Genomic DNA, 25,658 nt, shown 5'->3' on the forward strand with positions numbered 1-25,658 from the left:
GCGGCGACTATGACACTACATTTCCACCCCTCTGTCCCCGTTACCTTCTCTGCAGCTCCTTGATGCGCACCATCATATTCAAGTGTCCCTGGGAATATTGTTCAATCACATCCCGAACGTCGTATGGTTTCCGAGCTTGCTGGGAGGGTGGGGGAAGTGGTCAGAAAAAGATAAGAAGTGGATGACACATGTGATAGCTCACAGAGTAAGTATAGGTAATAAGCTGGATACACAGCCATCTGTGATCTGTCCTACTTGCTAAAAACATTAAAGCCAGTTTTTTAATCATGACACCCCTACCAGACACTGTACAAGGTCCTCTAGAAAACATTTTTTGGGAATCTCCTGTACAAAATTATAAACTGCACCGACTCAGTGAAGAAGCAGCAAATAATGAGGTCTGGAAAACCCCAAACTGTGTGGCGCAAAGTTGTAATGAACGCACAACCACCTTTATTATCGTCAGTAACAGGGGCGGTTAGATGTATTTGTAAGTCTGGTTTAAACCTTATTAGATATCATGCTCTCAGCTGTATTCATATTCCATAACTAGAGGTGCACCGAAATGGAAATTTCAAAACCGAAAAAAAAAAATTGTCAGGCCTAAACCAAAAATTTTTTGTATTTTCATTTTTCTAATTTTTGAAAAATAATTTTATTTTTTTATAAACTTTTAATTTTTTGTATATTTATTTATTCATTTTTTATTAAATATTTTTATTTTTACTTTTAGGGGCTTCGTGGAAATATTGGGGGTCTAAACAGACCCCTGATATTTCCCTTTTAAAATAGAAAAAGAGATTGAGAACACAAAGTCCTCAATCTCTTTTTCTGTGTCCCCTGTTATCAATGAACAGGAATCCTCTGAGTGTTCCTGTTCATTGATAACATGAGTACATTGTATGTTTACTATAACTACAATTATGAATGAATGGGGGTGATGCAGATCACTTCCCATTCATTCATAATTGAGGCTATAGTTAACATACCATGTCCTCAATTATGTACAAACACTCAGAGATCACTGACACTCGCGCTCCTCTCTGACACGCTGTCATAGGAGGCTGAGGGAGCGGTGTGGGGAGGAGAGCTCAGCCACCTGTGACAGTGCGGCCGGTCTCCGCCCACACACCGCTCTGCCGGACTGTGATAGGAGGCTGAGCGGTGTGGGAGGAGAGACGTCGGCCGCTAAAAGCGCTCTCCTCCCGCAGCACTCGGCCGGCTATCACAGTTTCACTCTTCCGCCTGGGACGCAGAGCAGCGCCCAGCGGGGAGGAAAGAAAGCAGGGATGCGCCGATGTATCGGCAGGAAAATTGCACTTTCGGCATTTAGCCAAAAGTGCAATTTTCGGCCGATATATCGGTGCATCCCTATCCATAACTCTTACAGTAATGTAGTGACATTCATACAAAGTGGTTACACTAATGTCAGTTAGAACAACAAACATGCCGATATTACAAAATCCAGAAGTATAAAAATATATATTAGACCTCCTAAGAGGAAGATGCATCCAGTTTATATCATATTTGGTCTCTACTGAATCCGGGCAAACAGCATGGAGCCAGCATCCCAGCCAATCAGGAAGTCGGGCGGCGGGTAATGACCCGCCTCCCGGCTTCCTCATCAGCCAGGAAGCCGGCTCTATGCTGATTGGCTGGGCAGCCGGCTTCCTGGACAATCAACATCGAGCTGGCCAAACAGCCGGTATGATGCTTCTCAGCCAATCAGCATTGAGCTGGACAGAAAACCCGGCTTTCAAGATTAGAATGACAAGATTCACTAAAAGTAATTCTGACATATACAACTGATCGGTGAAAGTGTGTCCACCCATCCTCAGCTGGGAGCACATTCACATTTATATCTGGAAGCCTAGTCGTCTATCAGCCATAATACCCGTCTCATAGTCACCTGACATATACATGATTTATGGTACCTGGAATTTTCTGCGGGCCACAAAATACTGCATTCTCCGTGTGACCTTTACTGCTGTCCTGTGAGCTTCTGTCAACCTGCAGGAGAGTGTGTGACAGGTCACATATAATGCTGGACACCTAGCAATGGGAAAGCACACTGGCATACCACATGTCCTCAGAGGAGTACACCCACACCGCATATACACTCAGAGGAGTACGCCCACACCACATCTGCACTCAGAGTACACCCACACCGCATGTACACTCGGAGGAGTACACCCCCAATCGCATGTACACTCGGAGGAGTACACCCCCACTTAGAGGACTACACCCACACCACATCTACACTCAGGGGAGTACACACACACTGCATGTACACTCAAAGGGTTACACCCTCACAACATGTACACTCACAGCAGTACACCCACACAGCATGCATATTCAGAGGAGTACACCCACACAACATGCATATTCAGAGGAGTATACCCACACAGCATGCATATTCAGAGGAGTATACCCACACAGCATGCATATTCAGAGGAGTATACCCACACAGCATGCATATTCAGAGGAGTAAACCCAGACATTACGTACACTCCAGGAAGTACACCTACACAGCATGTGCACTCAAAGGAGCACACCCACACTGTATGTACACTTAGGGGAGAACAGTGACACAATATGCACTACTGCATTCTGCATATATACAGTAGATAAAAGCAGAGGTTTTCATAGTATTCTGCAATCCATTGTTTCAGTAACGGGCAGCTTTGTGCATGGCCTGGTAAAGCCAGATGTAAGCCTTGGAGGTTTGTAGTCACATGGTCTATTAGAGGGTAAAACCTACGGCACTGAGAGCTGGTTTTCTGGTAAATAATACAAGACAGAATCTCAGATGACAATGAGCATGTTTCTCAGACAGAAGAGGGCAATAGTAGAGAAATTGATTAGAGATAAGGGAACACAAAGTGTAAAATACAGTGCTGAGGTGTATATTGTGTTCATGTTGCATCCACTCTCATTGTGCTGCATCATCATTATGTACTTTATAATCATTCATCCAAAGCACGCACACTAAGGGGGCACACACACCCAAGCATGCAGGGGCACGTGTATAAAAATGGATAACAAATTGAGTTTTAGTAACAATAAGCCTCCCGGGGCAATGCCAGAGACTCTGTGTCTTTGATTCAGAGCTTTCGTTTTATAACAATGTATACTTATGTAATGCAGCTGTCTTTTCATCCACTTTTATACACATCTACCCGCACACATCCTCACCTGCCCATCGAGCTGTGGGGAAGACAAAGCATAACCGTTACACAGACAAGGATGGGCACAGATAAAAACTCATATAAAAGGCAACAAAAGCAGAAAGAAACAATACACATGAAACACAATCTAACGCTATAGACAGAAAAGCATCCTTATCATGTTAGTGAATCGGAAAACGCTCCTTGTATGTAAGCAATTTTCTCATCTGCCATGATGGCCATCCACGTAACCAGACCTCAAGGTATGGATGAGGGCATTGGATACCAATCTTTAATTTGTGGTTGGTTAAGGAAAGTCTAGAGTGACATGCGGTGAGGCAGGTTAGGCAGCTTTTATACACAAAGGGGGCTCGGGTGTTGACCAAGGGATATTTGGAGGATAAGGTCCGCCTCCTTAACCCAGTCCAAACTACCTATATTTCCTCATAAGCGACAAGCCACTACATTTCGGGGTCCAGGGTCTCTCTTCATCAGGGCTCAATGTGCTTGTTTTATGATCCTTGATGCTTCGTTTTGTAAAGCAGGCTCCTGTAAATGGTTTTGGCAACATTGGCTTGTCTTTTCAAAAATAAATGAAGCTTGGACTCTATTCTTTTTTTTTGTGACACCACTTTTCCATACATTTAACCCTGGCTGGGTAATAAGTAGGCAAAACTGTTGGCTGTCTTGGGCACTTCAGCGACATGGAGGGCTTAGTAAGAGCTGGACCTGCAACCTATGCTGCTGAGGTAGTCCTCTTCCAGAACAGAGAAGGCACACTAATTGCAAGCAATGCACACAACCTGAGACCACTCTCATTCTACAGAGCTGTCTATGATCAGAGCCTAAGCACAGCTTCTGCTGGGGTTCCACCCTGAATCCTCTAAACATCAATGGCTGCCAACTGGACTAGAAGATGGCACAAGAGGTGTGCTGCCCTTCTCTCTCTGCCTGCTGCCTCTCCTAAGGAAGGCTAGAATATATCTAAACCCAAGAACAAAACTGTGATATATTGCATCTTACCAGTCCTTAGAAGTGGCGGCCTCATTAGTTTTATTTTTATCAGGCTTTATATACCTTTCTTTCACCTGGTAATCCTGGCGGTAACACTTCCTGTCCAAGGGTAACAATACTCACTTACTTACCACATCATATATACAGAGAAGCAGTGTTATCACCCTAGGACAGGAAGTATGACTACAGAACACTTGCCCCTCTCTACATCTCCATGGCATGTGGGGAAGCTACTTTTGTTCCCCATGGTCCCTGTGTGTGTTGTAAAGTAGCCGCCATTCCAAGCTCGCTCCTGTGATAGACTACAATCTCAATACCAATTATTAAACTAAATTAGTGTGAGATTGTAGTCCATCCCAGGAGTGGGCTTGGACTGGTGACTACCTTACAACACACACAGGGACCATGGGGAACAAAAGTAGCCCCCCTCCAGAAGGAAGGACAGTGTCAGCACCAATTCAGAGATGATTTGAGGATCTACAGCCGAGTGATACACAAATAAGATACATTTTTGTTAATAGTTAGGGTTCAATAAGAATACACATGGTTCTTGTATTTAGATAATAATTGCTTTTTTTGGAGTTTAGCTTTAAATGATCTTTCACATGAAAATGAACTTTCAATCTGGTCAAATTCCACTAGATATTCCATCAGAAGGATCCTGGGTCAATGTAAATGGAAGAGTGAAATGATATCTGGAAGATGTGATTCTTTCATTGAAATGATCATTATATCCAATGCTTGTATGGTTACCTGTTTGACCAGCATACATTTTAGGCAAAATAGGAAAACTGCTCTGTGCAGGAAAAACATTTCACCAAACGATTGTTTATTCAATATGTTGTTTAGTTATGGGACGTTTCCATGTATATGTTTGTAAGCCAACCACTCTGCATTCCCTACAGAACAATGACATTCTGCCCTTAAAGTGAACCTTTGCTTTGCTCTTGTTGGGAGTAAAGAGAACATGGAGTGCCAAGTGATCTCCTAACTGGCAAATACCAGCAACCAGGGAATCACATAGCAGGAAGGGGATGGGATCACATGCTCTTCATACCTTCAAGTATGAAGGTATGAAGGCAGATATTTCTATTTGCTCCAGCATCTGAATAAAGGGGAGCGAAGGTGAGTAGGTGCCGTTGGGGAGGGTGGCAGTGAAACTTACTGCTTTGCCTTTCATGATCAATGCTTCACAGGTTCCCTTTAAAGGGCAGTCCATCTAAAACTGATATTTCAGATTTGATACATGCTGGAGAGTTAAAGCACCTGATTCTCTCGGGGACTTTTAGGGATGAAAAGGTCTGCACACTTACCACCGCCATTATGAGGTTTTATTTTATATTATGGAAAACGGAGTGGGAGCACCTCCAGGAGAGTGGGAATGTAGAGAAGAGGTGGAAAGGTCTCACCCCTGGAGTCCCCAACAGATATAAAAAGGCAGCGGAGACTTGCTGCCCCCCGACATGAATCTGAAATATCAATTTTGGGTGGATTGGTCTTGAGAATATTCCACCCTGCTGCCATTGGAAAGGTTCCTTACTGTGAGATATTGGTGACCGCTGGCAGAGGGCTCTCCTCACTCATGGCATCCATATCGTCTGTGTAGCTGTTTGTCCGGGAAATGTCTGGAAGGGATTCGTCTGGCCGATTCCTCCCTGCACAGAAAGTATTACAGATATAGACTCAATGACGGAATAATAAAAATATGTTTCATTTCCTTCACATATCTTTTGTCTGACCATCGAGGGGCTCTACTATGACAAATTATGTTTTATAGCTAATGATTGAATCCAGAGAACTGTCTGCATATCAGAGAAAATGTCTCTCCAACATTCGGACTGGACCAAACAAGTGAAGTGTGGAATAATAAAGTCATAACAGTAAAGTAGGGGACTAGTAACTCAAAGAAGAGGAGTAGGGGGCTGGTAACTCACAGCAGTGGAGTAGGGGGATAGTAGGAGTGGAGTAGGGGGCTGATAACTAACAGGAGTGGAGTAGGGGCCTGATAACTAACAGGAGTGGAGTAGGGGGTGATAACTAACAGGACTGGAGTAGGGGGCAGATAACTAACAGGAGTGGAGTAGGGGCCTGATAACTAACAGGACTGGAGTAGGGGCAGATAACTAACAGGAGTGGAGTAGGGGGCTGATAACCCCCAGGAGTGGAGTAGGGGCAGATAACTCACAGGAGTGGAGTAGTGGCAGATAACTCACAGGAGTGGAGTAGGGGCAGATAACTCCCAGGAGTGGAGTAGGGGCAGATAACTCCCAGGAGTGGAGTAGGGGCAGATAACTAACAGGAGTGGAGTAGGGGCAGATAACTCACAGGAGTGGAGTAGTGGGATTGTAGCTCATAGGAGTGGAGTAGTGGGATTGTAGCTCACAGGAGTGGAGTAGTGGGATTGTAGCTCACAGGAGTGGAGTAGTGGGATTGTAGCTCACAGGAGTGGAGTAGGGGGCTTGGCATCACATGTGGATGTTACCTACAGGAGGTCTGTATCTTTGCCTAAGGTCAACCACTATTCTAGACTGACATCTGCCTATCAAGACATTTTGATATTTGCATAACACCTCCAAATATCCAACCCACTGCTTTCATCAGGGCTGAGGACTCTTGAGAAGTACTGAGGCAGGGTGCTGTGATGCTTTCAGGAAGCTATGTACAGCACCCTGTCAGCCCCTCCTACCAGCTATGATTTGCCTGCATTGCTGTTGTTGTTGATGACATCTCTGGGTAAAGTAAGGTAGGCAATATACATAGAAATCGTCATTAGCATGTTGTACAGGACCAGGAGGGGGCAACAATATAAGCAGTTTAAACATTACACAGCTTTGTAATTCTGACCCTGAGATACCTTGTGCAGTGAAGTTACTGGATGTGCAGATAGTGAGGGTGGACCAGGATCGGCAACGACCTGTCAGAAAGAGTGAAAAGACGGGACAGGAAAGAGAAAAAGCCAAGCTCAGAAGATATAGAATAAGATCTAAGAACATGGAGGTTGTAGAGGGTCCAAGTAGGCAAAGCTTTATTTGCATCAATTTAAACTTTTTTCTAAAATTTAAAAATCATGACAGGGGTTTTCTTTTTTTACTGATTGTGTCCCCAGGTGACCATTATGATGGGAACTCCATAGTGACATGAGAAAGTGATGGGAAATCCAAATGTATACAGCTGTCACCTGAAACAGTAGGGGGAAACCTTCCAAAGGGGACACCTGTTCCAGTGACAACTAAGAGGGGATTTTCCTCACTTTGAAGAGATTTCCTCTCACTTCCTGTTGCGTTTCTAGGGCAGGAAGTCAGTAGAAATCTTCCTAATGGGACAAAGGAAATAAACTAACATGGGTTTTATCCCTCCCCTACTTTTTCCAAAACTGATTTGACTAGAGGTATCATGTCATGATTATGAGAAAGCAGAGTCATTAGCCAGGCCACCATGTATACCTGCAGAGCCCCCAGGACCTATTTATAAAAGTCAGCACTAAAAGATTTTCTGACATTTGTTATTTTGGCCAATAACTTTTTCAAACCCTTATCCTGGTGTAACTCATCACTAGTCATTGCCTGCCAAGCTGGGAAGGGTGCTGTGAAACACAAAGCAGCCGTTTTGCTGATCTTGAAATATGGGCCTCTATCTAGTAATTTGATGCTGTATATCTGGGGTTAGGCAACCTTGGCACTCCAGCTGCTGTGAAACTACAAATCCCATCAGGCCTGTGCCTCTGGGACTTATACATGTAGACTTCAGAGTTTTGCAAAGTCTCATGGGACTTGCAGTTTCACCAAAGCTGGAGTGCCTACTTCTGCTGTATATTGTCATGTTCCCTTATTTAGAATGGCTGACTGTGCTGATAACACTTAAAGTAGATGTGTACCCATGAACTAAAATCTCATATTATCTTTAACATATTAATGCCATATCAAAAGCTTGTTTTCATCTTTTAAAATAGGCAACTTCCATGAATATAATTCTTGGTGACCATGCCATGACGGTCCTTGGACTGTACATAACCTGTTCAGAGAGCAGAGCTATGGGAGGGACCCAGCAGACCCCACCCATTACAGGTTGCCTGCAGAAAACTACAGGAAGGGGCGGAGACAAGACCAGTCTCCTTGCACAAGGAGGGAGAGCAGCAGTGACCGGTCTTTATTGAAGGAGGTTCCTGCACAGAAGCAAAGTGTAGGAGTAAATTAGACTTCAAAATGTCATAAAGAACACCGTTATTATATTGTGACCACCTACCTGTGGGGCCCTGGAAGTTCAGGCTGCTTTTGTCCCCTTCCGCATGATGGTAGGTGATGTGAGGCACAGACAGGGCATTTTCTGGGGCCGACGCCCGGGGACCCGAGGGCATCGGAGTCAGGCACAACGGGGCCAGGGTGGGGCTGGTGGGGGTGACAAGGGCCTCATGCAGAGATTTGGTCTTCTTCCTACTTCTTCTGTTCTGGGGGAAGAGCAAGGAATTTCAGTCACCAAACAGTACAGACAGAGCTACATCTCTGCCTAAGGAAAGTCGATATTTGCCTAAGATTAGGCCCCCCTCATACAACAGCGGTCGCCAATGCTGTTGATTGCTGAAGAAGTGAGCACTGCATTGTGGGAAGGTGGATAGGTGAATCCTTGTCCTTGGCACAAGTTTACCACCTCGGTACTGCTCTATAGTACAAGAAACGGTGCATAAGAGGACCATTTATAAACAGCTCTGTGGAAAACAATGCGCCCCTGAATGGCTGTATTAGAGCTGTCATTGGACAGAGTGGCTCTGTACCTTGTGATTGTTGTGAACCAATCATAACTATCACAAGTGTAGACACTGCCAGTGTTTTCAAACATTCAGCCCATTCACAATGGAGGAAGTGAGCAAGGGGAGCGCTGAATGTTTGTAAACAACAGAAAGAAGGATTGCAGAAGATTGAAGGAGAAGGGGTGGATTAAAGTGCCGCTGACCGCTTATGGTAGTGGGATTGTTTTTAAAGCTAAAGAAATGAAAGGTAAATGTAAGAAATCCCACATTTTTGTCCTTTTTGTTTTCTTTTATATAGTAGAAAATAAAAAAACAGCAGGTAAAAAAATACCACCAGAAAAAACTCAGGCTCAAAAAAATGATATAAAATGCATTGGGTAGGGAGTTGCATGAGCGAGAAATTGTCAAACTATCACAGCACTGAAAGCTGAAACATTGTCCTGGTAATGAAGGGGTGTTACAGGCTGATACTCAAGTAGTTAAAGTGTAACTATACTTAATTTTTTTTGTTTTCGGACAGAATGGGGAAAGGTTAGAACTAGGGGTGCACCAATAGCAATACTGGTATAGGTGCAGATACAGAGTATCTGGGCTCGTACTTGTACTCGCCCAAATGCTTCAATACTTACCCTGATACCGGAACTTCCGGTCAGAGGGAGATTCCCTCTGGCCGGCAGTGCTGCGGGGGAGCATGGAGCCGGCTTCCCAGCCAATCAGGAAACCACGCGGCAGGTCATGACCCACCTCCCAACTTCCTGATAAGCTAGGAAGCCAGCTTCACTTGTCGCTAGGCAGCCTGGCGGCACGTCATGACCCACCGCCCATTTTCCTGATTGGTCAGGAAACCAGGCTGCCTCGTAGTGTCGCGAGGGAATGTGAAGCCGTTGTTCTTCCAATAGAACACCGGCTATCCAGGCAATCAGGATTGCCTAAAAAGCCAGGTCCATGATACCTTGTGATTCCGGTATCGGTATTCGGTATCGGCGAGTACTGGGAAAAAATATCGGTACTCATACTTAATTCCGAGAAACCAGTATTGCTGCATCCCTAGTTAGAACCCCTGTCAAGTTTTACTGCTATCTGGAGCTTGGTCAGAGAAATGTCTCCTCTTCCTTCTGCTGTTCTGTTTCTTTCTCTTTCTGTTCTGGAGAGAACCTTTTACCAGACAGGAAGGAGAGAAAATCTCCAACAGGGAAACAACAATAAAAGACAAAAAAAGATGACAGAGTTTCCAGCATTCCAATACCGATTTTAAAAAAATTCATTTTCTGTAATAAAAATGCATTTTTTATTACAAAAAATGCAATAAAGGAGTTATCATCCCTGCTCTGTCAACCTTTCTCTTGCCATGTTGAAGGGGCTCCCATCCTCCCTGCTGGACTTTACGCTTCCATATCATGGAAGTGAGAAAGTTTCAGCACCACTGAGTAGATAACTGCATAGAAAGGAGGCGTTCTAGTCTAGGTAATTGAAGACTATCTGATTAGGCTTGCTGGAATCTCCGGACCTGTCTCCGTGCGATAGGGCTGCCCGCCGTCGGCACTGACTTGTTATTCTGATCTGGAGGGGTCAGGTAGATCTTCCAGGTGGCTGTAGAGTTGTAGGACTTCTCTGCAGCGTAACACCTCCACAGGGTCTGCAAGTGACAGAATCACACGTGTCAGTTATTACGGTACATGGATTGTGGAACATGGTTGTGCCATGTTACAGACATTTAAAGGAAAATTCCAGTTTCAATAAAAAAAATATGTATCGCATACAATTACAGCGCAAGCGTAAGTGTCATACTTTAGAGTGAACCTGCTCAGCCTTTTTAAAATCTTACGATCCAATAGTCCCACAATAAGAAGGCACCTTTGGATGTTCTTTTCTTTTATTGGGCAGAAAACCCTTCTATGTGTGCCCCTCTGATAATTGGTGCACTCTGTCACCATGTGGGCAGACACTTCATTGTGGTAGTGCGATTGTCCTTCACTCACTATTTCTCTCTCCTTCTTGTCTTCTCTCTATCACTCTTTCTCTCTTGTCTTCTCACTATTCCTCTTGTCTTCTCTCTATCAGTCTCTCTCTCTCTCTCTCTCGTTTCTTTATCTCTGTTTTCTCTCTCACTCTCTCTCTCGTCTTCTCGCTATTTCTCTTGTCTTCTCTCTATCACTCTCTTCCTCTTGTCTTCGCTCTCTTTCCTCTCTTGTCTTCTCTCTCTTCTTCTGTCTTTTGCTCTCTTGTCTTCTCTCTATAGCCCTCTCCCTTTGTCTTTCATTTCTTTCTCTTGTCTTCTCTCTAAAGTTCTTTATCTCTAATCTTCCCTCTCTTTCTCTTGTCTTCTCTTTATAGCGCTCTCCCTTTGTCTTCCCTCTATAGCTCTCCCCCTCTTGTCTTCTCTCTCATAATCTCTCCATTGCTCTTTCACTATTCACCTCAATCTATTGCTCTCTCCTTTTTGCCCTCTCTATCTTTTTCTCTTTTGTCTTCTCTCTCTCTCCTTCTTTCTATTGATCTTTAGTACTTGTCTTTGTCACTTTCACTCTCGTCTTCTTTCTATCGCTCTCTCTGGTCTTATGGCTCTTTTCTTCTCTCTGTTGCTGCCTCTCCTGATTTTTATCTCTTGTCTTCTTTCTGTATCTTTCTCTCCTGCGTTCTGTCACTCTCCTCTGCCTTCTCTTTTTCTCCTGTGACTTCTCGTATGTTCTCTCTGTAATTGTCTGTTGTCTTGTCTCTATAGCTCTCTCCCTGTTGCCTTCTCTCTATCACTCTTTCTCCCTTGTCTTCTCTCGCTTGTCTTCTGTCTATTGCTATCTCTCTTATCTTCTATCTCGCTTATCTTATTTCTATTGTTCTCTATTACTTGTATTTTCTATGTCACTCTCCTTGTCTTGTCTACTTTCCACTGCTCTTCATTGTCTTACCATTTATCTCTCTCTTTTCTTCTCTCTATTGTTGTCTTTCTTGTTTTCTATCTCTCATCTTCTCTCTATATCTTTTTCTTTTCTCTTCTTTCTGTCACTCTCCTCCGCGTTCTCTTTATCTTCTGTTTTCTCTCCCTCTCTCGTTTTATATCTTTTGCCTTCTCTCTCACCTTTTCTTTTTCCTTCTTTTCTCATGTTCTTCTCTTTCCTCTCCTCCACTCCTTGCATTTTTTTTTACTTCAGTCTCCCCCCAGCCCTTTTCTCTATCTTAGATACATACATTTTCTATGTCACCTCTGAACCAGCACAGTGTATAATGTACCTGGATTAGCGATGCTGCGGCCGGGATCTGTCTGTTGAAATGTTTCTGTCGCTGTTTCTGCTGGACTTTCAGAGCAAAGCCAGAACCCAGAATCCCCTGAGAGAAAAGAAAGTCAGCACCTTGGACAAGACTGCGGAGACTTTCCCAGCAATCACATAGGGCTCCGCAGTGAAACGGTCAATATTGTATTCTTATTAGGTCTGTACACCGTTCAATATTCTTCTAATAGTATTTACTATTGTCACACATGTTCGTTTTTTTGTTGCAGCTTTCACATCTGAAATTATTTAATAACTCCAAAGAACCATACATATGATGAATATGCATGTACTATATACATTACTCACCGCTGGTAGTGCAAAGAAGGAGATGGCAAAGACAGAGAAGCAAGACGCAATTGTCTTCCCAATCCACGTCTGTGGAACTTTGTCCCCATAACCAATCGTCGTCACGGTGACCTGTGTAACGGGAAACTAAACCCAGTCATACAGGCTGATATCTGATCATCCCATAGAATACCCTCCAGCAGATATTGTATAAATGATTTCAAGATAGAAAAACCTTCTAACAATTGAAAAAGTCTCTGAATAATAATGTAATATTGTTTCACAAATAAAAGCATCTGAAACATTCAGAATGGAAATGTTTTACCTGCCAAAAGTTTTGTTAATGTGTATGGTTGGGAAAAAAATATACAGTACATCTCTGCCATACATGTAGATTTGGTCATATTTTGTTTCTTAAAAAAAACTATAGTACAAATACCTGTTTATCTGCCAGTAATACAGTGAGTTCCTAAGTTCCTGTTTGATCAGGCAACGCAGTGCAACTGATGCACTGAAATGCTAAGCAGTGTTGTCAGCCTTGCCCAGTTCTCTGTTGCTGAACTACAGAACACCATTCCCCCTGGGAATAAAGCTGTAAAGGGGGTGTTATGTACTACAAACACACTTCTGAGGGCGACAACGCTGCTCCTCCACAGATACAACATAGTGAGTGAGCGTTGTCACCCTAGGACTGAAATATTTTACTGGCAGGATCCCCAGGGGAAAAGAAAAAAAAAAGAAAACTAATGCAGCCACCACATCTAAGTACTGATAATATGTAATATATTACATTTTGGTTCTTGGGTTTATATACAGTGTGTTTTATTACAACACTGGACCTAATTTTTTGATTACAGTATTGGAAGAATTTCCCACTTAGAACTCCCACTAAAAGTGCACTTGAACTGCCTGGGATTAAAGAAACAATTGTAATATGTCCCGTTATACTCACCACCCCCCACCAGAGGGCATCAGCGTAGCTGGAAAATCCGGTCCTCCCCTCTTCATCCACTGCATCCTTCTCAGCCAGGTAGACGAAGTAGGATGAGAAGATGAGACCCAGGAAGCCAATGTACAAAGTGGTGATGAGCTCCTGTAGGGGGAACAAAGCAAACAACAAGGGGCCACGATGAGCCACATAAATGTGCAACATACATGATCAGCGCCATCTGAATTCTGGACACGAATCCTATTGAAAACAGAACATTTAGCAAGTGTTACATTGTGTGAAAATAAATGATTTCTTTTGGCTGCCTCACTTGATGAAGGATCAGGATGAACTGGCTGCTTCAAGAGCTACAGTTACAGGATAAGTCATCAGCAGACTGGATTGCTTTCATCAAGTAAACAACCATTAATATAACCCTAATGGCAGAGGTGTCCGTAGACTTTGGCCATGAAGTGATGGTTTCGGCCGGATCAGGCGATGATGTCGGATCTCTCACAAGATCCTGATTACTCCCCCACAAGGAGTAAAAAGAAACACCCAGTACTTCTAGGTATGGGGAAGCATGTGACTGTCTCCCCTTTCTCCTACAATGCAATGCTGGGTGCCCGAACAGCCAAATGGAAGGTGCAAAAGCTGTCACATGGGGGTGGGGAATGCATCCACAACCCACTGTAAACTCTGATCAGAGCAGCTTTGAGCAAACACAAGGCTTCTTCTCTTTACTCCGGCGACTGAACAAAGCAATGGGGGAGCGAAGAGAAGGCAAATGTAAGCAACTGTGGGAAGCAGAATTAAACTGAGGCTGTTGCTTTGCTCTCCATGGGCAATGCACAGGTTCACTTTAAGAATACATTGACACGCTAAAGAAACAAATGCAGATGAAATACAGATACATGCTCTATCATTCCTGACAAAGCAGTTGTTACTCTATCCTGGCAGTCTTGGCACCCTAGCCAAACTGTAAAGCCAGAACATGCTCTCTACAACCTCCCTGCAGCTATACATTACAACTGGTTAAGGACATGCCTCAGCTTGTGACTGCTTTAAAGTGAACCTATACTTCACCTAGAAGAAGTAAATTAACAGGTTCACCTGATAGGAGGCTCCTTGAGGAGTCTATAATTTTCTGCACTTTCCTGCCCCGCCCCATTTGAGGTTCTGCCCCTGCAGAGACTTAAAATTCCCACGCAAACAGCAACTTTAAAATAAGCTCTCTTCCATCCATATGAGACATCTGTCCAGCCTGGCAATTGGCCAGTTATGTACTAAGTTCTGTTCTGTCAGAGGCAGGAAGGACTTGCACATATCCCCACACCCAGAAGTGCTGGGATTTCTATATACTGAATCATATTTGTCACAACAATTTGTCATGATTGCCTGCTAATTTGCCTAGTCCATGCAAAGTCCCAATTCAGTGCCTATCCCTGTGTACAGTTTATGCAGTGCAGTGCCCCCACCTGGCGATGGATGAAAACTACAGATCCCAGCAGCCTCCACGTTCCTCCCTGGCGGTCCACATGTAACATGCGAAGTATCTGAAGGAATCGGATCCCCCTGCAGAGCGAAAGTCAGACATTGAGGATTTAGTGTGATGTACAATAACAGGCAGCAAAGTCAGGTTCTCGTTGACCAATAAGTTATTCACCGTTCTATAAAAACTGGCATGCAGAGAATGGTGGGAAGTAAATATGAAAATAGATTTCAGGTAGTTATATTAACAGTGTCAAAAATGCTCCTTTTTAATGAATGTATATAAGAACTAAAGTGTTTATTGGGTGCCTGGAGTTCTGCTTTAAGATATGCTCAGCTTCCCAACCGATGAGCGGAGTATTGTGTATAATAATTGACCAATGGCTGAGTGACATGACAGCGCTGCACTATGACATAATGATCCCCAGTGAGCTGCAGTATTGCAAAGCTGTTACACTGAGTCAGTGGAAACATGTCAGCTTCTTTGCAGCACTGGGGTCTTGGGTATCATTCCAGACCTCCGCCTGCATTGAAGATGTGTGTTCTGTTCTGTCCCCCAACTTCCCACAAACCGACAAGACAATCTGGGTTAACTGGCATTTGAGGAAATGTATATGTGTGTGTCTGGGTCTGTGCTGGAGACAATAGATGGCGAGCTCTACCAGAGAAGAGATGGGTGAATCTTCTGCTTCTCATTTGCTTATGAGCTCCATGTTACTCTCCAGTGGGCTCCAGTCATTAGTTTGAGCGCTATCCAAGTGGGTTATGGGGGTAGAATCCCCCCGAACATCATTGTCCTAATAAGAAACTAGCTGGAAACCATTGGAGTAGGTGGGTGCAGGTGGACCTAAAGACTCTCCATGGACCACAAAAAGCACTACAAAGAGGTCCTGTGAATTTGCCAGTGACGACATAATATTTACACCAGTAGATTCTGCCCATCACTGTTTGTTCTGTATTGTTGTCTGGAATCTGTCATTGCAACAGGAATGTATCAATATGTAGCAAGTGACATAGTACACGTAGTCCTTAAAGTGGCACTAAAGTTACATCTTACAAATACATTCCAGTCCCCTAACTATTAACAAAAATGTATCTTATTTGTGTATCACTCGGCTGTAGATCCTCCAATCATCTCTGAATTGGTGCCGACACTGTCCTTCCTTCTGGAGGGTGGCTACTTTTGTTCTCCATGGTCCCTGTGTGTGTTATAAAGTATCCACCGCTCCAAGCTCGTTCCCAGGATGGACTACAATCTCAGTACAAATTAGTAAACTAAATTTGAGATTGTAGTCCATCACAGGAGCGAGCTTGGAGTGGTGGCTACTTTACAATAAACACAGGGACCATGGGGAACAAAAGTAGCCCCCTCCAGAAGGAAGGACATTGTCAGCCAAATTGAACACGGCTGTAAGATGAGCAGCTATTGGGATCAACAAAATATGACCAAATACAGGAATGGTCCACCCAAAACTCCTATTTCAGTATTTGATGGATGATGACAGCATATGTTATGACTTGCATATGTCATTGACTCTGATGATTTTGCTAAGGCTGTACACCTGTTGTGTTCATTATGAGGGGTCCCACCATTCCTGTGCTGAGTTTCTGGGTCTGCACACCTGCTGTGCCCATTATAAAGGGGTTCCCACCATCCCCGTGTTGAGTTCCCAGGCCTGCACACCTGCTGTGCCCATTATGAGGGGCTCACACTGCTAAGTCAGAGCCACACAAGGTGTGTTGCGGGGGGTGCGTCCCACACCGGGTGACACCATCAGAGGGGGTGACACAGTGTCAGCAAAATTCAGAGATGATTTGAGGATCTACAGCTGAGTGCTACACAAATAAGATACATTTTTATTAATAGTTAGGGTGCTTGAATGCATATTTAATATATAACTCCTGAGTTTGGTGTCACTTTAAACCAGAAATCTCACTCATCATGAGAACCAGTAAAGTCTATGTACAGTATTACACTTTATTAGATGAAACCTGAGACCACTAAATAGGCTGCCATTGCTGATCTCCACTTATGCCAGATACTTGGCTGTCTATGGCTTGTGATCAGGATATAGCATGATGCAACTTAAAGAGACCCTGTCACCAGGTCATTACATTCCCATATTGCATCTAATGTATTTTTTACATGTTATCAACCTCTCAAAGCCTCCCTCATGTAGATATCTTAAAGCCCCGCGATTGCTGCCGGGTGCCATGTGATGTCAGTTGCCCCAACTAACTCAGAGAAACCCCAATTTTTACCATGGCAAGAAAATTACACTTTTTATTTTGAGCCAATAACTATTTAGTGATGCTGATGCGTTATACATGAGAAGTGTGAAGTTTTAATGGCAGATCTGCTTGATAGCAAATCTGAACATCCGACCTCGATAAATCCTGGACCCCAATAAACTCACCAACCTAATTGCGGATGTGGCGAAGACCTGCCCGTTGGAGCCGACACTGAGCACAATAATGGAGGCTATGACCACGATGAGATCTGAGGGGGAGAAGAGACAAAAAGCGCAGAGTGAATTGTATATTTCACGATACTCCGGCCCTTAGGGGCAATATGCAAACAGTTTGTAAGTATGTACAGGCACCCGATGCAGAAAAACTCCCAGAGCTTACAGTGGCAAATACCTACTGATGTAGCTGCCTGGCACAGGGGTGTTTTTTCAAAACCTAAATCCAGCCAAAAAGATATATAAGTAAACTGCTTTACCTACCACAGGATTTATAATTCTGCCCAGCCAGTTTTGTGATTCAGGCAGCCTAGCACGGCACATCGGTGACTTCACTTTTCTTTTCATCAGTTGGGCAATACAGTTTGGTCACAACCTTCCCCTAGCTTGGACAACCAGAGGGAGGCTGCATACTAATATTTTATGTACCCTTCATGTCCTGAATGCACCTAGACAAAGCACTGGGCAAAGCAAAAGAGCCCCCATTGGTCCATTGTTCTGCCCCTCACACTCCCAGTCTGAGTGCTGCTGTGCTAAGGATTTAGCCTTGAACATAGTATATCCACCCATACCGGAAACATCTGTTTTGAGTGACATGACACTTTAATGTTTTGATATTCAGAATAACTGCTGTAAAAATGACCGATTTCATGTCTCCATAGTAAAACTAGTCCTTGCTTACACTCGGCAAGTAACATGGCCTTTGAAAGTTAATCGTACACAGTTTAAACATCTCTCATCAACATGTGTTGTGTCAGAGAGCCGCATCCCGTCGTGTCTGTCACCGGGACGGAGACCCTATACGTATATCTTATGGCACTCTATTGTCTTCTATGCTCTGTCCATCATCATTGCCTATAGATTTCATGAAATGGTTAAAGAAGACCTCCGCTCTAATTAAGAGGCTGAACATGACACATGAGCAGCTATTGGGATAAACAAAATATGGCCAAATACAGGAACGGTCTACCCAAAACTCCTATTTCAGTATTTGATGGATGATGACAGCATATGTCATGACTTGCATATGTCATGGACTCTGATGATTTTGCTAAGGCTGTACACCTGCTGTGTGCATTTTAAAGGGCTCCCATCATTCCTGTGCTGAGTTCCCGGGTCTGCACACCTGTTGTGCCCATTATGAGGGGTTTTCCCCCATTCCTGGGCTGAGTTCCCGGATCTGTACATCTGCTGTGTCTATTATGAGGGGTTCTCATCATCCCTGTGCTGAGTTCCTGGGTCTGTACACCTGCTGTGCCCAGTATGACAGGTTCCCACTGCTACGTCAGAGCCAGTGGCGTCACAAGGGGTGTGCGGGGAAGTGTGGCCCGCACCAGGTGACACCCTCAGAGGGGGTGACACCAAAATGACTCACAGTCAATTTGGTGTCACCCCTCTTTGAAAAGTCGGCAACTCAGTCATGGACTGAGTGCCTAATAGCTGTGCAAGAGAGGAGGGGACACAGTGGCATACCTTATCCTGCCGAATAATCATCCCCCCCTCTCTCTGCCTGTGGCCATTACCAAGATGGCCACCAGTATTTAAAGGTCATGCACGTAATGACGTCACATGCGTGCGTGATGGCGTCCCAGCAGGAAACATCCGGTGGCCGCTCCAGGTGACACCCGGCTTGGGGACGCCACTGGTCAGAGCTACAGCTCCAATAAGTATAGGAGAAAACAAAATGTAGGACTTTATAAACCTTTTGTTTTGATGCACCTTAAATGTATTTTACTGATTTAAACTGAAAGTTTTATTGGGCTTTAAAAATCTCCAGAAAGCACCTTAATTTCACCTGCCCTATTAATCCCAATGCATTTTTCCAAAATTGCACCAGACTTTTATGATTTTGTTAAAATTTTGGGGAAATTAAATCTAACAGCTTTTTTTGAACATAAACTAAATAAAATGTATTTCATTGTGTCATTTATTTGAAATGTCAGGTGACAATAAACGCCAAGCAGTGTCCTCTAGACTTTGTAAGTCATAGTCAACAATTCTGTCAATGAACCATGATCTGCAGAGTGGGAAGCCCCTAGAAACCTCATAGAATTCATATTTAGAGATATTTAGAGATACAATTTCCAGAGACTGAATCTTATTGGATGCTTTTGTCCTATGAATAACCAACAGCAAGTCCCACCATTGTACTGGAACCCCAGACATGGCTCAAGATGTTCTCACCGATTATTGAGATGGGTTTTCGAGCAAAACGTATTCGCCCCTTGAAACCCACATATTTGCTGCGGCAGCCGGCTGACCACAGACGTACAAGATATTCGGCACCAAAAAACACGACCAGTACAATCTCCTGTAAGAAAAAAAAAGAGAAGAGACTAAAGGTGAGGGAGGGGAGACACATAACTGACACTTGACACTCTCCTCTCCTCAAATACTCTGCACTGCTGGAGGACTCTTCTCCTTCCTCTATCCAACACTTCTCTCCTGGAGAGCTCTTCTACTTCCTCTATCCAACACTTCTCTCCTGGAGGGCTCTTCTTCCTCTATCCAACACTTCTCTCCTGAAGGGTTCTTCTACTTCCTCTATCCAACACTTCTCTCCTGGAGGGCTCTTCTTCCTCTATCCAACACTGCTCTCCTGGAGGGTTCTTCTGCTTCCTCCATCCAATTCTCTTCTCCTGGAGGGCTCTTCTTCCTCTATCCAACACTTCTCTCCTGAAGGGTTCTTCTACTTCCTCTATCCAATGCTCTTCTCCTGGAGGGTTCTTCTTCTTCTATCTAAAACTTCTCTCCTGGAGGGCTCTTCTTCCTCTATCCAACACTTCTCTCCTGAAGGGTTCTTCTACTTCCTCTATCCAATGCTCTTCTCCTGGAGGGTTCTTCTTCTTCTATCTAAAACTTCTCTCCTGGAGGGCTCTTCTTCCTCTATCCAACACTTCTCTCCTGGAAGGTTCTTCTGCTTCCTCCATCCAATTCTCTTCTCCTGGAGGGCTCTTCTTCCTCTATCCAACACTTCTCTCCTGAAGGGTTCTTCTACTTCCTCTATCCAATGCTCTTCTCCTGGAGGCCTCTTCTTCTTCTATCTAAAACTTCTCTCTTGAAGGGCTCTTCTTTATCTATCTAACACTTCTCTCCTCAAGGGCTCTTCTTCCTCTACAACACTTCTCTCCGGGAGGGCTCTTCTTCCTCTATTTAACACTTCTCTCCTGTAGGGCTCTTCTTACTCTAACACTTCTCTCCTAGAGGGCTTTTCTCCTTCCTCTATCTAATGCTCCTCTCCTGAAATACTTTGCATTGTTGGTGGGCTAATTTCCTTACTCTATCTAATGCTCCTCTCCTGGAGGGCTCTTCTTCTTCTAACTCTTTTCTTCTGAAATACTCTGCACTGCTGGAGGACTCTGCTCCTTCCTCTATCTAACTCCCCTCTCCAGAAACACTCTGCTCTGCTGGAGGACTCTGCTCCTTCCTCTATCTAACTCCCCTCTCCAGAAACACTCTGCTCTGCTGGAGGACTCTGCTCCTTCCTCTATCTAACTCCCCTCTCCGGAAATACTCTGCACTGCTAGAGACTACATTTGTTCGTGTGGTTTCTGCTACTCACCATCCAGAACAGAGTTCCTGTGGCAAATTCAGAGTAATGTTCTATGGTGGAGAGGACACTGAATATTAAACATATAAGAACAAGGAGGAACCTGTATAAAAGAATGGAAAAAGGAATTATTGGATTATTAGATTTCCTCAGATACATACAGGTAGTGTCATCTAACAGCACTGTTTTACAGGATGTAATAATGAGTTAGGGATGCACCGATGCCAGTTTTTTGGTATCAATTACGAGTACCGATATTTTTTTACCGGTGCTGTGTGGCCTGATTATCAGGAAGTCAGGCGGTAGATCATGACCCATCGCCCAGCTTCCTGATTGCCTGTGAACCCGGTGTTCTAGCGAAAGAATAGTAGTATCGGTATCGGTGCATCCCTATAATTAGTAGTATACATACAAAAATGACAGAGAATGTGGTGCATCCCTAGCTTCTCTCCTACCTGCTGGGTGCCGGCTGCAAGCTTCGGTCTGAGTCCCTTTGGGTCCCCACTGCTTTCCCCAGCCTGTGTCAGCAGAGGCAGCTGGGATTGGAGGGGACACAGAGCCGATCCTGCAGCTGCCGCCCAGTGGGGAGAAGAGAAGCTGTCAGGAGGCCGAGCAGGGCAGATAGCTTCGGCCGGAGACGAAGCTTCAGGATTTATAAATATGTTAAATATTTATGACTGGGTTGATAGTAAATATTTACTATCTACAGATTGTGAATGAACAGGAAGCCTCTGTACTAAGAGCTTCCTGTTCATTGAGTGCTGGGGCTGCAGAAAAATAGATTTTTTCTACTTTAAAAGGGAAATATCAGGGATCTGTTTACACCCCAAAGTAGAAAACAAAACATAAAAATAAAATAATTAAAAAATCATCTAAAAAAATTAAAAAAGGTTGGGAAAAAAAAAGTAATTTTAGATTTCGGTTTCTGTCTGACAAATTTTGAAATGTCGGCTTCAGTCTAAAAATTAGTTTTGTTGCATCCGTAGTAATAATATATCATGGCATACAGGAGTAAAATCAATGCTGGCTTTACACTTCCTGCAACCTAAAACCCAACTCCAAACAAAACTCTTTTTTGTCTTGGATGTGGCAGGGAGGGATTAGAATCTTTCTGAGATTTTATTGCTGTCTGTGAGATTCTCCTTCACTTGTTGTGTTGTCACGTGGACAGAAAGTGAGGGGATCTTCCCAGTGGGGACCCAGCCAGCAAAGGAACCTGACAGAGGGTTCCCGAATTCTATCACATAAAATGGCTTTTAAGATATATATATAGTAGATGGTGACCCTGGATGAAGCGTGAACAAAGATGGTGCCGTCCTTCTGAAGAGAAAAGCAGATGAAGTCATTGTGAGGGGGAGTACTGTGATCTCTGTGAGAGGTAATAAATACCTGGATGCTAAGTCCACTTCAAACAGATTGGTCAAGTTCCTGTAAGTATGTCCTCCACTTTTTTTTTATAAATTCTTTATTTCAAGATTTTCAACTTTTTCCAACAAGGAAAAGGACAGGTATTACAGGTAATAAACAGCATGACACAAACATAGCAGCATATTCTGTGGGTAATGTCCTCCACTTTTAAAAATGCTCGTTAGCTGGCTGTCATGCTTACCTGGTATCTTCAGTAAACTCTGACCGGCAACAAATATGCAGATTAGGTTTTCGTTCTTTTCTCTGATTTTAGTTGTCATGTGATTGTTCCTATTAGACAGAATAATTACTAATCTCTGACTGTGGCCACCAGCTGGCTGATAGGGGGGCACTCTGTGCACCCCATGTGTGTAAAAGCCCTGTACTTCTTTAAGATTGTTATTGTTTAAAGCAGAACCTTGAGGGCTAGTACACACCTGCCCCAGTGTGTTCCGGCCCAATGCACGGGATCACATTCCGGCCGGCCCACTTTGTTTTGGGGCGGGAGGTGGCATTGCGGTGCATTGAAGTCAATGGCACCGCAGCCACGCCCTTCTGGCCGCAGTGCGATCACCCGCACGGGAACGTATCGCACATCATGCTGCCCCAAAACAAAGTGAGCCGGCCGGAATGCGATCCAGTGCGTTCCGGCACCAATCGGGCCGGAAAACACCAGGGCTGGTGTGAACTAGCCCTAAATAAAACATACAACAGTAGAAATGAATATCCCATAAAGAGATCAAATAACAAACTAGCTTTTGCTGTAATACTCGGCTTCAATCCAATGGTTGCCTCCACAGTACTTTCTTTCTGCCACTAGTCTTCAGTGTGATGCCCAACATCATTCAACCCACATCCTCTGAGCCCAGATCATCCTGAACTCACCCCCAGCCTGTGACTGAACAGAAAAAGGAAAAGCAGCACAGTGATGAGCTCATCTCTCTGTCACTCTGCTCTCTCCTCCTATCGGCAGGGTCATACTGATTGGTTCCTTGTACTGTTCTTCCTCTCACACTCTTCTGTACAGGGGCTACAAGAGGCTGATACCAAGTCACATTCAGGTATTTACACTGCTTGTATTTAAAGAAATGCATTTCCTGTAGGATACTTTATAGGTTACAGAGCTGCATTCATCTGTGTCTTTTACATCTGCCTAGAGTCTGCTTTATTCACACACAACTTGCTGTATAAAGTTGGGCTGTTTTTGTTCTTTGACATTTCAGATTGTAGAAAAAAACAAAACCACTTAGAAAAGGGTTCATTCTGAGCCTCAGAAGTTCCCAGTTTTGAGAAAGGCCAGTGACTCCAATCCGCAGACAGCCAGGCAATCACCATTTCCAGAAAGGCTTTAGCACTGGCAACTCCAATGTGTCTCTCAGCACATGTTGCAAAACACAAAGTTGAAGAAATAGGTCACCAGCACTCCAAATAATTAAAATGAATAAGTCCTTTTATTGGACAATTGTGTCACGACAATCAAAAAGAGCTGACGTTTCGGGGCCACGCAGGGTCCCTTCTTCAAGGCAAAAGATGTGACCTCTTTTGCCTTGAAGAAGGGACCCTGCGTGGCCCCGAAACGTCAGCTCTTTTTGATTGTCGTGACACAATTGTCCAATAAAAGGACTTATTCATTTTAATTATTTGAAGTGCTGGTGACCTATTTCTTCAAATCGCTCAGTACATGTTCTCCTTTAGGGCAGGTTCACACCATTTTCTGGACCAGATCTGGTCCGGAAAATGGTGTGATCCTGCCCGCAGTTCCAGTACATTCCAGACCAGACAAAATGAGACGAGCAGTATTTTTCTGGTCTGGTCTGGAACCGACTGCGCTGATGTGAACAGAGGCCAGAAATAGCATAGGGATGCATTAGGATGCATTTTCGGTCCGGAAACAATCTGGTCTGGTCTGGAGATGATCTGGATGTGGTGTGAATGGGCCCTCAATCTGAGGCCATTGCAACCGGATTCAGTAAACTTTTCACAATGATCCTACACAGGGGCTGCAGATTCTTGATCAATACTTTTTTTTCCCTTTCCTCACCTTAATCTGCAGACAGCAGAACATATAAACAGGTGAATAATTAATTGCAGACTGAGGATTCACAGAACTCATTTGGCTTACAGTCAAGACCAGATGAAAACAGATCTATATATAACATACAAGCCGTGTTCTTCAGGCATCTAACGGCCTTTCCTCTTTATGAGACACCTCACAGCTGCTGCTGATGAGACATGCCAATCGGGGATCCAGTTCAGCATTAAGTCCGCACAGATGAGACCGGCCATAATGACCATCACATTAAAAAGTAATGAGACAGCTGGCTCCGGAAACTATTGGCAGATTACTGGTGGAAAATCCGTGAAATTATACAAAGATAATCTACTCTCGGGATGTAATTATATTGGCGTCGGAATATTGGTGTATCTATATTGTTTGTTGTTATTATTGTTTTATACATATTCATACTTTTCCTTTAATTGCTATATATTAATTCAAGTAGAACTGAAGTCAAAAGTTTTTTTTGTAAAGGAGGTTTATAACCCCTGTCAGCTTTTTTGTTTTTTACCCTCTGTGCCCCTTTGGGGAGATTTCTCTTCACTTCCTGTCTGATAGCCTCAAGAGGAAGTGGGAGAAAACCCCTTGAAAAAGAGGGAAATCCCTGGTGGTCAGTAATGATGGGCTCGGGCGTGTTCGCAGCTCCACGTGCCGAGCCCGCCAGGAAGCTGACAGCGCAACAGCGCCAATCCCAGTCCGCAGCTGCAGAGATCAGGAAATGTCTCAGTACCTGTGATTGGCGCTGCTGCGCTGTCAGCTTCCTGGCGGGCTCGGCACGTAGAGCTGCGAACACGCCTGAGCCCATCACTATTGGTCAGCAGGGTCCCCAGTGGAAGATTTCCAATCTATTCCTGTTCTGGTGACAATACCCCTTTATGAATCACAACAAAAGAGAGACCCAAATAAGATTTGACAGTAAAGCCATATACTTCATGACTACAAGCAGCTGACAACCGTGTGCTTCCATCAGTAGAACTGAATAATACTTATGAACCTCCACCAGGAGACTTTTCCTGGTAGCACAGCCCTGTAAAATTGACTTTTGGTTGTTAAAGTATCTGGGAGTCAGTTTGCATTTCTTCAGCTGACTCCCGGCTTTCTGATTGAAGTGATTCAGATGGCTGTTAAGCCACCCAATTACTAGAGTAGAGCAAAGGGATCCCTTTGCGGATTTCCTCTCTGGTGAATAAAGCCTGAAGCAATGCGCATTTGATCACTTCCATTTTCTGAGTTTTCATTCCTTGGCCGCTGTGACTATTGGGGTCCATAGGTAAAGTTAGGC

The 25,658-nt window shown here is 44.0% G+C and overlaps 1 protein-coding gene across 1 annotated transcript in view; it reads right to left on the minus strand.

The window, feature by feature from the left end:
* Nucleotides 1–25,658, minus strand: part of LOC108804637 (potassium voltage-gated channel subfamily KQT member 1-like) — a 58,677-nt gene that overhangs the window by 7,103 nt on the left and 25,916 nt on the right. Inside the window, exons 2-14 of the mRNA XM_018576470.1 lie at nucleotides 20,926–21,016; nucleotides 19,548–19,674; nucleotides 17,320–17,398; nucleotides 14,886–14,982; nucleotides 13,432–13,572; nucleotides 12,501–12,611; nucleotides 12,154–12,249; nucleotides 10,433–10,561; nucleotides 8,424–8,625; nucleotides 7,036–7,095; nucleotides 5,722–5,836; nucleotides 1,935–2,010; nucleotides 45–139 (exon numbers count right to left, since the gene is read on the minus strand). Coding sequence (XP_018431972.1) covers nucleotides 45–139; nucleotides 1,935–2,010; nucleotides 5,722–5,836; nucleotides 7,036–7,095; nucleotides 8,424–8,625; nucleotides 10,433–10,561; nucleotides 12,154–12,249; nucleotides 12,501–12,611; nucleotides 13,432–13,572; nucleotides 14,886–14,982; nucleotides 17,320–17,398; nucleotides 19,548–19,674; nucleotides 20,926–21,016 — 1,419 coding nt within the window. The remainder of the gene's footprint in view (nucleotides 1–44; nucleotides 140–1,934; nucleotides 2,011–5,721; nucleotides 5,837–7,035; nucleotides 7,096–8,423; nucleotides 8,626–10,432; nucleotides 10,562–12,153; nucleotides 12,250–12,500; nucleotides 12,612–13,431; nucleotides 13,573–14,885; nucleotides 14,983–17,319; nucleotides 17,399–19,547; nucleotides 19,675–20,925; nucleotides 21,017–25,658) is intronic.

Source organism: Nanorana parkeri, unplaced genomic scaffold, assembly GCF_000935625.1.
Source record: "Nanorana parkeri isolate BGI_ZX_2015 unplaced genomic scaffold, ASM93562v1 scaffold67, whole genome shotgun sequence".
NCBI classification, from domain to species: Eukaryota; Metazoa; Chordata; class Amphibia; order Anura; family Dicroglossidae; genus Nanorana; species Nanorana parkeri.